Source organism: Mobula birostris, chromosome 11, assembly GCF_030028105.1.
Source record: "Mobula birostris isolate sMobBir1 chromosome 11, sMobBir1.hap1, whole genome shotgun sequence".
NCBI lineage: Eukaryota > Metazoa > Chordata > Chondrichthyes > Myliobatiformes > Myliobatidae > Mobula > Mobula birostris.
Window position 1 is genome coordinate 108,814,433 of NC_092380.1, and position 14,157 is coordinate 108,828,589.

The window sequence follows — 14,157 nt, forward strand, 5'->3', positions numbered from 1 at the left end:
CCTCTCCCATCCATGTACCTATCTAAACTTCTCTTAAATCTTGAAAATGGTTGCTCCATTTGCACTGACAGTTTATTCACTCATTCCACACTCTCACCACCCTCTGAGTGAAGAAGTTTCCCCTCATGTTCCCCTTAAACTTTTCACCTTTCACCCTTAACCTAACCTCTAGTCCCACCCAAAGCCTGCTTGCATTTACCCTGCCTATACCGCATAATTTGGTATACCTCAATCAAAGCTCCGCTCAAACTTTTATATTCCGAAGAATAAAGTCCTAACCTATTCAATCTTCCATTATAACTCAGGTCCTCCAGTCCTGGCAACATCGTTGTACTCTATACTCTTTTAGTCTTATTGACATCTTTGCTGTAGGAAAAAATTCTGTGTCCCATAGAAGCATTTTCTTCAACAAAAGGGATGTTTTGTGAGATTCCATCCATCCACAATGCAAATGAGCAAGAGAACAGCCCATTTAGTCACTCACACACATCAACACACTTTATTCCAGCCCAGATGGCGTCTTGTTTTGATAGAGTCTATGAAGCTGATGAATAAAAATTTCCCAATTAAACCTTTAGTTTTGTAGCAATATCATAATTTTCCTGTAGGATTTGATTTCTTAAATTGTGGAGCTCAATTTTGATAATAAGTTGGAAACAACCATAGTTTTATCTACTCTATCTGCACTTCTATCTGTGCATTATTTTTTGATATTTCTCTTGGCTTCTTCTGTTTAGGTGGCTAGTCTCTTGTTTCCAGTTCCTGTGCTGTGACAACTTCAGTCACCTTATAATCTTCTATTTTCCACCGAATGCAAAGCAAGCCATGAAACCAAGAAAGAAAAGAAAGGCAGCACCATCATCAACCCCCAAATCTCTCCTCCCCACAAAAAAACCCAACAAAAATAGAACAGGCACATCAACCCCCACATCCCTCCTCCAGGTGCTCCAGTTTCCTCCTACATGCCCAAGACCATAGAGTCATAGAACACTACAGCACAGAAGCCCACCCAGTCCGTGCTGAACTATTAATCTGCCTAGTCTCATTATCTAGCACCCGGAGCATACCCCTCCCTTCCCCTCCCTTCCATGCACCTTTCCAAATTTCTCGTAAGTATTGAAATTGAACTTGCACCTACCGTTTCTGCTGGTAGCCAGTTAGTAAGTTGCAGGCATGCGATGTTGGCTCGGAAGTGTGGTGACTTTATGGCTGCTCATCACCATAAGGTATAGGGGCTGAATTAGGCCATTTGGCCCATCGGGTCTGCTCCATCATTTCATCATGGCTGATCCATTTTCCCTTTTCAGCCCCAATCTCCTGCCTTCTCCCGTATCCCTTCATGCCCTGACCAATCAGGAATCTATCAACCTCTGCCTTAAGTGTATGCAAAGGCATGGCCTCCTGTGGCGATTCACCACTCTCTGGCTAAAGACATTTCTCCTCATCTCTATTCAAAAGGACTCCCCTCTATTCCGAGGCAGCGTCCTCTGGTTCTAGACTCACTCACCATTCGAAACATCCTCTCCATATCCTCCCTATCAAGGCTTTTCAACGTTCAGTTGGTTTCAAATAAGTCACCCCTCATTCTTCTGAAATATAGTGAGTACAGGCCCCAAGCTATCAAACGCTCTTGATATGACAAACCTTTCTATCCTGGAATCATTTTCATGAACCTCCTTTGGACCCTCTCCAATGTCAACACATCCTCTCCAAGATAAGGGGCCCAAAATTGCTCACAGTACACCAAGAGAGGGCTCACCAGTGCCGCATAAAGCCTGAACATTACATTCTTGCTTTTATGTTCTAGTATAAAATTCTAGGTCTCAGCCTGAAACATTGACTGTTTACTCTTTTCCATAGATGCAGCCTGGCCTGCTGAGTTCCTCCAGCATTTTGAGTCTGTAGCCACCATCACAAACCTTAACTGTCTTGTTTTGGTGCAAACAATGCATTTCACTGTATATTTCAATATTTCAATGTACATGTGACAAAAATGAAGTTAATCTTAATCTAACAATCTCAATCTTAATCTCAATGTTGTCTCAAATCCAAGATATGTTAACAAGTCCTGGAGTAAGTATTTTCCCACCGTGTCGAAATATTCAATATTTATATTAGTGCTTCTGTAGTTTGGGGAAGAAAAATCAGCATTGAACTTCTTTTCAATGAAAAAAAAATCATTTTTGTTTCATTAGATGGGCCATCAAACAGGAAGGAATTGCAAAGCCAGGTCAATGGAAGAAGTCAAAGCAGGAGAACGCCCTGTGGAACAAGCTGACCTACATGTGGCCTTTGATGCCCGATGGTGAATTGAATGGGGTAATGGAGCTTTTACTGGTGGTAGATGGGGTAACTCTCTCCCACACCGGTTTACATTTCACATAGAAATCCAACAGTGGCATTGGTCAGGCAAAGCTTTCATTCATTCTGAACATCCAGAAATATATGGCTGATCCTTCATACAGAAATCCAAGAACTGCCTTAGTGCAAGGTGCACTTATAGAGATTTTAATGGAGAAGTGTCTCCTTTTTCTCAAGTTCAAATTCAACCACCGTTCAGCCATACATTAATATAGCCAAATGAAACAATGTTCCTCCGGGACTGAAGTGCAAAACATACCACTGACAGTCATACACGGATAGCATGTTTAACATAGCAGTAAACATACAGTCACACACAAAATATAGTATAGTGCAAGTCCTTGAGTGATATGTCCTGTAAATTGATGGTGTATAGGTGCTACTGGTAAGAACAAACAGTCTTCAGCAGTACACTGATGAACTTACGCATGGACGCACGCAGTCGAGCTTGTCATTCCACTGAGTGAAACCTGGAGATCTGCACCAAAGATAGGACCAGCATGAACACTGTGCTACACCACCTCTGGCATCTCCTCTCCTGGTCTGCTGCAATAGGACATGGCTTGAGGCCTAGTTGTCGCTATGACTGAGGCCTAGTTGTCGCTATGACTGAGGCCTAGTTGTCGGTATGACCGAGGCCTAGTTGTCGCTATGACTGAGGCCTAGTTGTCGGTATGACCGAGGCCACGCAGCTGCCCCACCACTTGTCTGCCCAATAAGCAAGAGTGGCAAACTGTAGGGTAATGTAATGGGTGACGGATGATACATATTCTTCATAATAGAAACTTCTACACAATTCACAAACATCATTATTGAGTTGTTCTGTTCACTTTTAGAGACGGTGTCTGACGTAATGATGTCAGTGTAAGGTGACTGTTTTTGGTTTGTTCCTAATGGAAGTAAAGGGCTGTGGCTTTTGTTTAGCACATAAAATGACCCTTGCATGCTTTAATCACAATTCCTACGATGGTGACACTGATGCGCTTGACCAATTCCAGAGTTTCTCAATGACATGTTGACCAATGCAAGCTGCCAGAGTTTTGGAAGCAGTGTGCTACTGTTTGCTCCAGTGGAGGCCCGGTTCACACTGCGAGAAATCACTATGGACAGTACCAAATTTTACTACGTAGTCGCATCGCTAAGTAGTTTCACTGCATCCAGAGTGCTGAGTCTACTCGAAGACCTGCCTGCATGTGATAAATGTATCACTCTGAAAACTCACCTATTACAAACTTTTGGGCTGTCTGAGTCTGAGCCCGTCAAACAGTTGCTCTCCTTGCCTGGCTAAGATGATGTTAGGCCTTCAGAACTAATGGACCACATGTTATCTCTCCTGGGCAATCACCATCCTTGTTTTATTTTTAAAGAACTTTTTATGCAACAAATGCCTGATGAAGTTTGCATAGCCCTTGCTAATACACTAATGAAGAATTACAGGGAGTTTGTTAAAAAGGCCGATAGTCTACACTCAGTCAGGAAGAGATCTTCCTCCTTTCCCTGTTTCAATATGCCTGATTACCAGAACTTCCAGCAGACTCACCCCCACGGCTTTGAACTAGGCAACACTGGGTCTATGTTTTTACCGTGAACGCTTCAGCACGAACGCCAAGATGTGCAGCTTTGACAGTGCCATTGCATCGGGACATCAGGAGTCTGTGAACACTGTGGGTTCCGGCTGCCAGGGTCGTCTACTGTTCACTGTGGACACTCTTTCAGACAACGCTTCCTGTGTGACATTGGTGCTCACGTGAGTGTGCTGTCAGTATCACCCATTGACTGTAAGGCAGAGAACAACAGACCTTCACGGGAGGCTGCCAACAGCAGTAGGATCTGGACTTATGGGACACAATGCGTGATGCTCTGCTTCAGTGAACGATGCTACACGTGGGCCATTGTCTTGACTAAAGTTGCTAGAACACTGTTCGGTGCAGACTTCCTGTGTGCCAAAGGAATGTTACTGGATCTTAAGAACTACTGGCTTGTGGACGCAAAGAACTTTGGGTCATTACCCTGTATACCCAGTAAGTTCCCTATGATGACTCTGTCTAGTGCATGCACCACCACACGTGAATTCACTCACCTGCTGGGCAAATTCCCAAACCTCTGCAAGCCCCCATTTTCCATACAGTTGAGCACCACATTTCCACAACTGGCTCACTGGTCCATGCCTGTGCACGTAGACTGGACTCAGAAAAGCTGGCCAGCACAAGGGGTGATCTGCTAACGGATATGCTTGGCATTGTATGCTGTTCAAATAGTTCCTTGACTTTCACACCTTCACATGGTCCCTAAACTTGATGGTGGTTGCCATCCATGCAGTGTTTTGTTGATGAGTTTCACTCCTACTCGGTGTCTGAGACTTCTCACTTAAGTGTCTAACAATAATCAAGCAGGATCGATGGACTCCAGTTTCCCTGATACCATTTCTCCATGACTGCAATATCCTGGTGAAACCTTTCACCATGCACCTCACTGACAGTGCCAAGATTTACAGGGAAGTCTAAATGGGAATGCAGAAAATGAATCTTTAGTGACATGTTGCACTTCATGGTTTTGTGTGCTTGAAGCATGTTGTCAACCAGCTGCACATAGTTTGGTGCTCTGCAGTTGCCAAGAAAATTTGCAACAACATCCTTGAATGTCATCCATGTGATTTTCTCCGGTCTGACTAGAAGTTCTTCGAATTGCCTGTTATTGATGACTGGTTTGATTTGTGGACCAACAAAAATGCCTTCCTTAATCTTGGCATCAGTTATTCTGGGAAACTATTCTGTCTCAAATATCAAAATCCTTCACAGAAATTTTTGTGCCTGGTCTAGCAGATTCCACCCTTGCAGACTTGAACCCAGTAATTCTGCTTTTGGCTTTGATAAACCCAAGACTCCGACCAAGTCATTTAACTCAGATTGATTTATCAGATGAGTCTCACTTGACATAAAGGATTCAAATCTGTATCAGTATCAGCGGCATTTTCCATTCCTGACTTGTGCATCATGGCACCTTCATCTGCCTTCTCTTGACTCCATGACTCTGATGGCTTCGGTACTGGAAGACCATCGTCATGTGGCACAGGTCTTTTGGCTGAAGAGAGATTGGGATATTCAATGGATTTCTAGATTTTAGATTAGATTAGATTAGATAATGAGGACACTCAGTCCTCATTTGTTGTCATTTAGAAATGCATGCAGAGAAAAACCAGACGTAGTGGTCAGCCAGAATCGCAGTCTGTCACATGATCCTTCTGCTCTCCCCATATCATCGGGACAGTGAATGGCATTGGCTTCCGAATACCTCTGAACCAAACTCTAAGGTTGACAGCACATGTTGTGCAATTAATGTGAGGAGCCCAGGGCTTTGTTTTGGTCGCCAATTTTACACCCAAAGTAGAACTCCTAGGCTTTCTTAATAAGAGAAATCTTTGAGATTTAAACATGTACTGGCCACAAGTATAACAGAAAGTATCCAAAACCTGTCCTGCCATGCTACACCTACACTGCCTAAGCATACCCAGGCATGCCTGAACAAGATAGAAAACATTGTAGGCAACATTTTAATTGGCAAATTATGATTGGCCATTTTAAAAAATGGTGTGTGATTGGGAAATTTCATGGTTATTGTCATGATCAGCAGTCCAAAATCCATAAGATATACCCAAAAGTATTTAGGAAGCATAATCTTTGTTGTCCAATGTTACTGCTGCTTAACGAGGCCACCATCCCCATCCCCGTTCATTACCCGGTCCCACATTTTCAAGACTTTTCAGCATGTTTAGCTGGAAAGATAATTTTTTCTAACGTTGACTTTGTAAAGGGCTACCATCAGATGCCTGTGTGCACTGAAGACATTCCCAAAACTGCTGTTATAACCTGGTTTGACCTATGGGAGTTTCTGCACATGCCATTTGGGCTGAAAAATGCAGTACAGACGTTCCAGCGACTAACTTTTATGTTTACCTGGACAATATGCTTGTCACCAGCGCATCCAAAACCGAACACTTATCACATTTCCACACACTTTTCAAGGGCTGAAGCCAACGTGGATTGATTATTAACCTCACTAAATGCCAGTTTGGGTTGTCTACTATTGACTTTCTCCGCTACCGCATCTCTACAGAACGTGCAACACCCCTGCCATCAAAAGTTGCCCCTATTATGGACTTTCCACTGCCCCACACTACCAAAGTACTGCAAGAGTTTTTAGGTATAGTGAATTTCTATCACCGTTTCATCCCACGAGTGTTGAATTTATGCTGCCTTTGTATAGTGCCCTTAAAAGCTGCTTGAGTGGTCAACGGACATGACCAAAGCATTTGACAACATCAAACAGGCTCTATCAAACGCGACCCTACTGCCCAACACACCTATAGCCATTACTACTGATGCCTGAGACTATGCTGTGGGTGCTGTGCGTGAACAGTTGGTTGGAAGCGTGTGGCAGCCGCTTGTCTTCTTCAACCGGCAGCTCCGCACTCCCCACCTCCCCCAGAGGAAGTTAAGCATGTTTGACTGCAAGCTTCTTGGCCTCCATCTGGCTGTCTGCCAATTTATTTTTCTGCTGGATGGTCGGCATTTCACTGTGTTTGTTGACCACAAATCCCTCATGCAACCTATGGCCAGAGCATCAGACATTTGTCCTACATTTCAGAATTCTCAATTGACATACAGCACATCGAAAGGAAAAATAATGCCATGGCTGATTGCCTCTCATGGCCTGCTGTCGATGCCATACACACCGGGGTTGACTATGCCAGCATGGCAGCCAATCAAGCTACTGACTCAGTGATCAAGAATAACTGGACAATAGACATGAGCCTGCAGTTGGCTGACATTAAGTTCAGGGACACAGGACTTCATCTCCTGTTCGATGTCTCAGTCGGTTGCCCATTCTACATGGTGGCTGCCAACTGAAGGCTTCACAAAAACTGGTTGCTTTAAAGTTTTGTGTGGCACAGCCTTAGGACGGACATGTGAGATTGGCGTGCAGCCTGTGTTGTGTCTTAATGAGAGAAAATTAGCCATCATGCTCATGTTCCACTGGAAACTTTCGAGGTCCTTGAGTGATGGTTTCACCTTGCCAATGTGGACCTGGCTGGTCCTCTCCACTACCTCATGGTTTCATGCATCTTCTTACCATGGTGGACTGTACCAGCAGGTGACCAGAGGTTGTTCCTCTGATGTCAACGACGGCTGCGGACGTGGCTCTTGGCATTCATCAAAACATGAGTTGCTTGGTTCAGCACCCAGTCTGATACTTTCTCCAACTGTGGTTCCCAATTCACATCAGACCACTGGGCAACAACGGTCCAGAACCTCGGCGTTAAATTGCACCACACCATGGTGTATCACCCGCAGTCCAATGGCTTGAGCAAGTGCTTTCCTCATTCCTTAAATGCTGCTCTGAGGGCATCCCTAATGGAAAAGTGTTGGCACAATCATCTTCTGGGGTTCAGAATGGCTCCAAATGAGACCATAAGACCTTAAGACATAGGAGCAGAATTAGGCCATCCGACCTATCGAGTCTGCACCACCATTCAATCATGGCTGATCCTTTTTATTAATCTCCTTCTCAACCCCAGTTCCCGGCCTTCTCCTCATAACCTTTGATGCCAATCAAAAACTTAGCAATCCCTGCCTTAAATACACCCGACAACCTGGCCTCCACGGCTGCATGTGGCAACAAATTCCACAAATTCACCATCCTTTGGCTAAAGAAATTTCTCCGCATCTCTGTTTTGAAAGGGCACCCCTCTATCCTGAGGCTGTGCCCTCTTGTCCTAGACTCTCCCACCATGGTCCTTTCCACATCTACTCAGTCTAGGCCTTTCAACATTTGAAAGGTCTCAATGAGATTCCCCCTCATCCTTCTAAATTCCAGCGAGTACAGACCCAAAGCCATCAAATGTTCATCGTATGATAACCCTTTCATTCCTGGAATCATCCTTGTGAACCTCCTCTGGACCCTCTCCAATGCCAGCACATCTTTTCTAAGATGAGGGCCCCAAAACTGTTCAAGATACTCAAGGTGAGGCCTCATCAGTGCCTTATAAAGCCTCAGCATCTCATCCTTCCTCTTGTATTCTAGACCTCTTGAAATTAATGCTAACATGGCATTTGCCTTCCTCACCGCTGACTCAACCTGCAAGTTAACCTTCAAGGTGTTGGGCACAAGGACTTCCAAGTCCCTCTGCATCTCAGATTCCTGGATTTTCTCCCTGTTTAGAAAACAGTCCACACATTTATTTCTACTACCAAAGTGCATTTTCCAACATTGTATTTCATTTGTCAGTTTCTTGCCCATTCTCCTAATCTGTCTAAATCCTTCTGCATCCTACTTGTTTCCTCAACACTACCTGCCTCTCCACCAATCTTCATATTATCTGCAAACTTGGCAACAAAGACATCTAGTCCATCATCTAAATCATTGATATACAGCATAAAAAGAAGTGGTTCCAACACTGACCCCTGCAGAACACCACTAGTCACTGGCAGCCAAGCAGAAAAGGATCCTTTTATTCCCACTCACTGCCTCCTACCAATCAGCCAATGCTTTAACCATGTTAGTAACTTTCCTGTAATATCATGGGTTCTTAACTTGGTATGCAGCCTCATGTATGACACCTTAACAAAAGCCTTCTGAAAGTCCAAATATACAACATCCACTTCATCCCCTTTATCTATCCTACTTGTAATCTCCTCAAAGAATTCCAACAGGTTCATCAGGCAGGATTTTCCCTGAAGGAAACCCTGCTGACCTTGTACTATCTTGTCCTGTGTCACGAGGTACTCCATCACTTCATCCTTAACAATTGACTCTAACATCTTCCCAACCACTGAGGTCAGGCTAACTGGTCTATAGTTTCCTTTCTGCTGCCTTCCTTCTTTCTTAAAGAGTGGAGTGACATTTGCAATTTTCCAGTCCTCTGGCACCATGCCAGAGTCCAATGATTTCTGAAAGATCAGTTGTAATGCCACCACAATCTCTAATGCTACCCCTTTCAGAACCCTAGGATGCAGTTCATCTGGTGCGGGTGACTTATGTACCTTTAAGTTTTTCAGCTTTTTGAGCACCTTCTCTCTTGTAAATAGTAACTTCACCCACTTCTCTTCCTTCACACACTACAACATCAGGCATACTGCTAGTGTCCTCCACAGTGAAGGCTAATGCAAGATACTCATTTAGTTCATCAGCCATCTCCTTGTCCTTGTTACTATTTTTCCTGCCTCATTTTCTAGCAGTCCTATATCCACTCTCCTTTCTCTTTTATTTTTAACATACTTCAAAAAACTTTTACTATCCATTTTGATATTATTTGCTAGCTTGCTTTCATATTTCATCTTTTCCCCTCCAATAATTTTTTTTAGTTGCTCTCTGTAGGTTTTTAAAAACTTCCCAATCCTCTATCTTCCCACTAATTTTTGCTTTGTTGTATGCCCTTTCTTTTGCTTTTACAATGGCTTTGACTTCCCTTGTCAGCCATGGTTTTACTATTTTATCATTTGAGTATTTTTTCATTTTTGGAATACATGTGTCCTGCACCTTCCTCGTTTTCCCCAGAAACACACGCCATTGCTGCTCTGCTGACATCCCTGCCAGCAGCTCCTTCCAATTTACTTTGGCCAACTCCTCTCTCATACCACTGTAATTTCCCTAACTCCTTTGAGATTTTACTTTCTCTCTATCAAATTTCACTGGTTCCTAAGGGTTTTTTTTTACCTTAAGCTCCCTAATTGCCTCCAGTTCATTACATAACACCCAATCTAGTATAACTGATCCCCTAGTAGGCTCAATGACAAACTGCTCCAAAAAGCTATCTTTTGGGCATTCAACAAACTCACTCTCTTGAGATCCATTACCAATCTGATTTTCCCAATCGACCTGCATATTAAAATCTCCATAACATTGCCCCTTTGACTCGCCTTTTCTATTTCCTGTTGTAACTTGTGACCCACCTCCCAGACACTGTTGTGAGGCCTGTATATAACTGCCATCGGCGTCCTTTTATCCTTGCAGTTTCTTAATTCAACTCACAAGGATTCAACATCTTCCGATCCTATGTCACATCTTTCTACTGATTTGATGCTATTCTTTACCAACAGAGCCACACCATTCCCTCTGCCTACCTTCCTATCCCTCCAATATAATGTGTAACCTTGGACGTTCAGCTCCAAACTACAGCCATCCTTCAGCCTCGATTCAATGAAGGCCACAACATCATACCATGAGGACATGCATTCCTCCACTGCAGAGCTGGTGTATGGGCAGCCGCCACGGGTGCTGGGTGATTTTATTCCTGACACCATGACCGCCTGGTCAGTGTCTCAGCAACATTCCGCCCTCCCCAGTAAACAATTCTTTTATACCTATTCCTACCTCCCATCATGGCGTACAGCACTCTTGGGTTCTAGTTGACCTACGTTCTACCTAGTTCATTTTTGTCTGCCCTGTTGCACATCAGCATCCCCTTAAGCCCCCTTATAATGACCCGTTCCACATTTTGTAACCTGGCAAAAAGACTTTTATTGTAGACAGGAACGATAACCCTGAATCTATTTCTGTAGGTCGCCTTAAACTGGCCCTCCAAGACCTGGATGGTTCCATTCCCATACCCCGTGCATCAAGTGTGTGTCGGCACACCCCTGGACGAGCCAGAGGAGCCTGCTGTTACTCCAACTAAGGCACAAAGGACCTGAGCTCGGCGGCTCATAATAGCTCCAGTTAGAGAGACAATGCCGGTTTTAGAGAACTCTGGGGAGTGGGGGTGGGTGCCCTGGGTCGGGTAATGTAATGGGTGACAGATGACACATATTGTCCTGAATAGAAACTGTCCTACATCACTCACAAACGCTGCCACTGAGTTGTCTTCACTTTCAGAGACAGTATCTGATACAATGACGTCAGAGCAAGCTGACTATCTTTGTTAAGCACATAAAACGAATCACACGTGTTTTATTCAAAAAATCCTGTCTCCCAGCATTTCACATTATCAATGTCCAACAAGGTCCTGCGATTGTAGAGAAACATCCAAGACAATCACTTGCTGCTGGACCGTACACCACCTTTGCTCTTAGACTCTGATGCCTTCCTGTAGCAGGCAGTAACACAGCCCACACCAAGTCCAGCTCCTCTGACAACAAGCACCTCGCTCAAGGGCTAGACCTGTAGTAACTGACCACCTTAATTTCTAGCATTGTCCTGTGATCATAAAAAGAAGTTTAAAAAAAGGCATCTTTGCTGGGCTTCCAAGAGGCCGCTGTGTCTGAACACGCCACCACCTTCCAGAAGAGCCATGGGGGATGGGCAATAAATTTAAAGGTCAAAGTTCAAAGTAAATAGATTATCAAAGAATGTACATCACCAGGTTTTCTTGCAGGCATTCATATTAGAACAAAGAAGTACAATAGAATCAATGAAAAACTACACACAAAGACTGACAATCGACCGATATGCAAAGGAAGACACACTCTGTAAATACTATAGTCATAGTCATACTTTATTGATCCCGGGGGAAACTGGTTTTCATTACAGTTGCACCATAAATAATAAATAGTAATAGAACCATAAATAGTTAAATAGTAATATGTAAATTATGCCAATAAATTATGAAATAAGTCCAGGACCAGCCTATTGGCTCAGGGTGTCTGACCCTCCAAGGGAGGAGTTGTAAAGTTTGATGGCCACAGGCAGGAATGACTTCCTATGACGCTCTGTGCTGCATCTCGGTGGGATGAGTCTCTGGCTGAATGTACTCCTGTGCCCACCCAGTACATTATGTAGTGGATGAGAGACATTGACCAAGATGGTATGCAACTTAGACAGCATCCCCTTTTCAGACACCACCGTCAGAGAGTCCAGTTCCATCCCCACAACATCACTGGCCTTACGAATGAGTTTGGTGATTCTGTTGGTGTCTGCTACCCTCAGCCTGCTGCCCCAGCACACACAGCAAACATGATAGCACTGGCCACCACAGACTCATAGAACATCCTCAGCATCGTCCGGCAGATGTTAAAGGACCTCAATCTCCTCAGGAAATAGAGACAGCTCTGATCCTTCTTGTAGACAACCTCAGTGTTCTTTGACCAGTCCAGTTTATTGTCAGTTCGTATCCCCAGGTATTTGTAATCCTCCACCATGTCCACACTGAACCCCTGGATGGAAACAGAGGTCACCAGTACCTTAGCTCTCCTCAGGTCTACCACAGCTCCTTAGTCTTTTTCACATTAAGCTGCAGATAATTCTGCTCACACCATGTGACAAAGTTAAAGAACTAATAAATAAATAGGCAGCACACACAAAAATGTTAGAGGACCTCAACAGGCCAGGCACCATCTATAGAAAGCAATAAGTATTCGATGTCACGGCTTGAAACGTTGACTGTTAATAGATGCTGTCTGACTGCTGAGTTCCTCCAGCATCTTGTATGTGTTACCTTGGATTTCCAGTATCTGCCGATTTTCTCATATAAGTAAATAAACATCCCTGAGTATATGAGTTATCCACTTGGGAAGGTTTAATGTTTGTGAATCTGAGCCTGGAGGCCAAAGAAGAGGCCGGTCCTGGGGTTGGAGGACTGACTATGTTTTTGTTGGGAGGGAGGAATGGGGTTTATTTTGCTGTTGTTGCTTTGTCACTTGGTATGTTCTATTTTGTTGTGTCCTGTGTTGATCAATCAAGCATGGTGGGCATGGGTGGAATGTGTTGTGACACTTGTGGGCTGGTCCCAGCACATCCTGAGATACGTTAGTTGTTAATGCAAATTACATATTGCACTGAATGTTTCAAGGAAACCTTAGGAGGCAGTGATCATAAGATTATAGAATTCACTCTTTAGTTTGAGAGGGAGAAGCTAAAATCAATATTACAGTGGAGTAAAAGAACTACAGAGGCATGAGAGAGGAGCTGGCCAAAGTTGATTGGAAGGGGTCACTAGCAGGGATGATGGCAGAACAGCAATGGCGAGAGTATCAGGGAACAACTCAGAAGGTGCAGGATAGATACATTCCAAAGAAGAAGTATTCAAAAGGGAGGATGAGGTAACTGGCTAATAAGGGAAGTCAAAAAGTAAAAGAGAAAGCATTCAATATAGCAAAAATTAGTGGAGTTAGAGGATTGGGAGACTTTTAAAATCAAACAGAAACTAAATAAAATGCAATAAGGAGAGAAAAGCTGAAATATGACAATAGGCTAGACAATAATATAAAATAGGATATCAAAAGTTTTTCAAATATATAAAGAGAAAAAGAAAGGCAACAGAAGATATTGGAACCTGGGCCTCTGTACCTCCCTCTGCAATTAGATCCTTGATTTCCTAACTGGAAGACCACAATCTGTGCAGATTGGTGATAATATCTCCTCCTCACTGATGATCAACACGACGCATCTCATGGGTGTGTGCTTAGCCCACTGTTCTACTCTCTCTATACCCATGACTATGTGGCTAGGCATAGCTCAAATACCATCTATAAATTTGCGGATGATACAACCATTGTTGGTAGAATGCAGATTGGATGGAGATGAGAGGGCGTACAGGAGTGAGATATGCCAACTAGTGGAGTGGTGTCGCAGCAACAACCTGGCACTCAACATTAGTTAGACAAAAGAGCTGATCGTGGAATTCAGGAAGGGTAAGACGAAGGAACATACACCAATCCTCATAGAGGGATCAGAAGTGGAGAGAGTGAGCAGTTTCAAGTTCCAGGGTGTCAAGATCTCTGAGGACCTAACCTGGTCCCAACATATCGATGCAGTTATAAAGAAGGCAAGACAGCGACTATAACTTCATTAGGAGTTTGAAGA

The 14,157-nt window shown here is 43.7% G+C and overlaps 1 protein-coding gene across 5 annotated transcripts in view; it reads left to right on the top strand.

Annotated features, from left to right (window-relative positions):
• Positions 1-14,157, top strand: part of LOC140205303 (doublecortin domain-containing protein 1-like) — a 566,682-nt gene that overhangs the window by 398,926 nt on the left and 153,599 nt on the right. For all 5 annotated transcript variants that reach the window (XR_011887817.1, XM_072272825.1, XM_072272826.1 and 2 more), the window contains one exon: positions 2,196-2,319. Coding sequence is in view for 4 of the 5 variants with exons in the window: in XM_072272825.1 (XP_072128926.1) it covers positions 2,196-2,319 (124 nt within the window). In the remaining variant the exon portion in view is untranslated. The remainder of the gene's footprint in view (positions 1-2,195; positions 2,320-14,157) is intronic.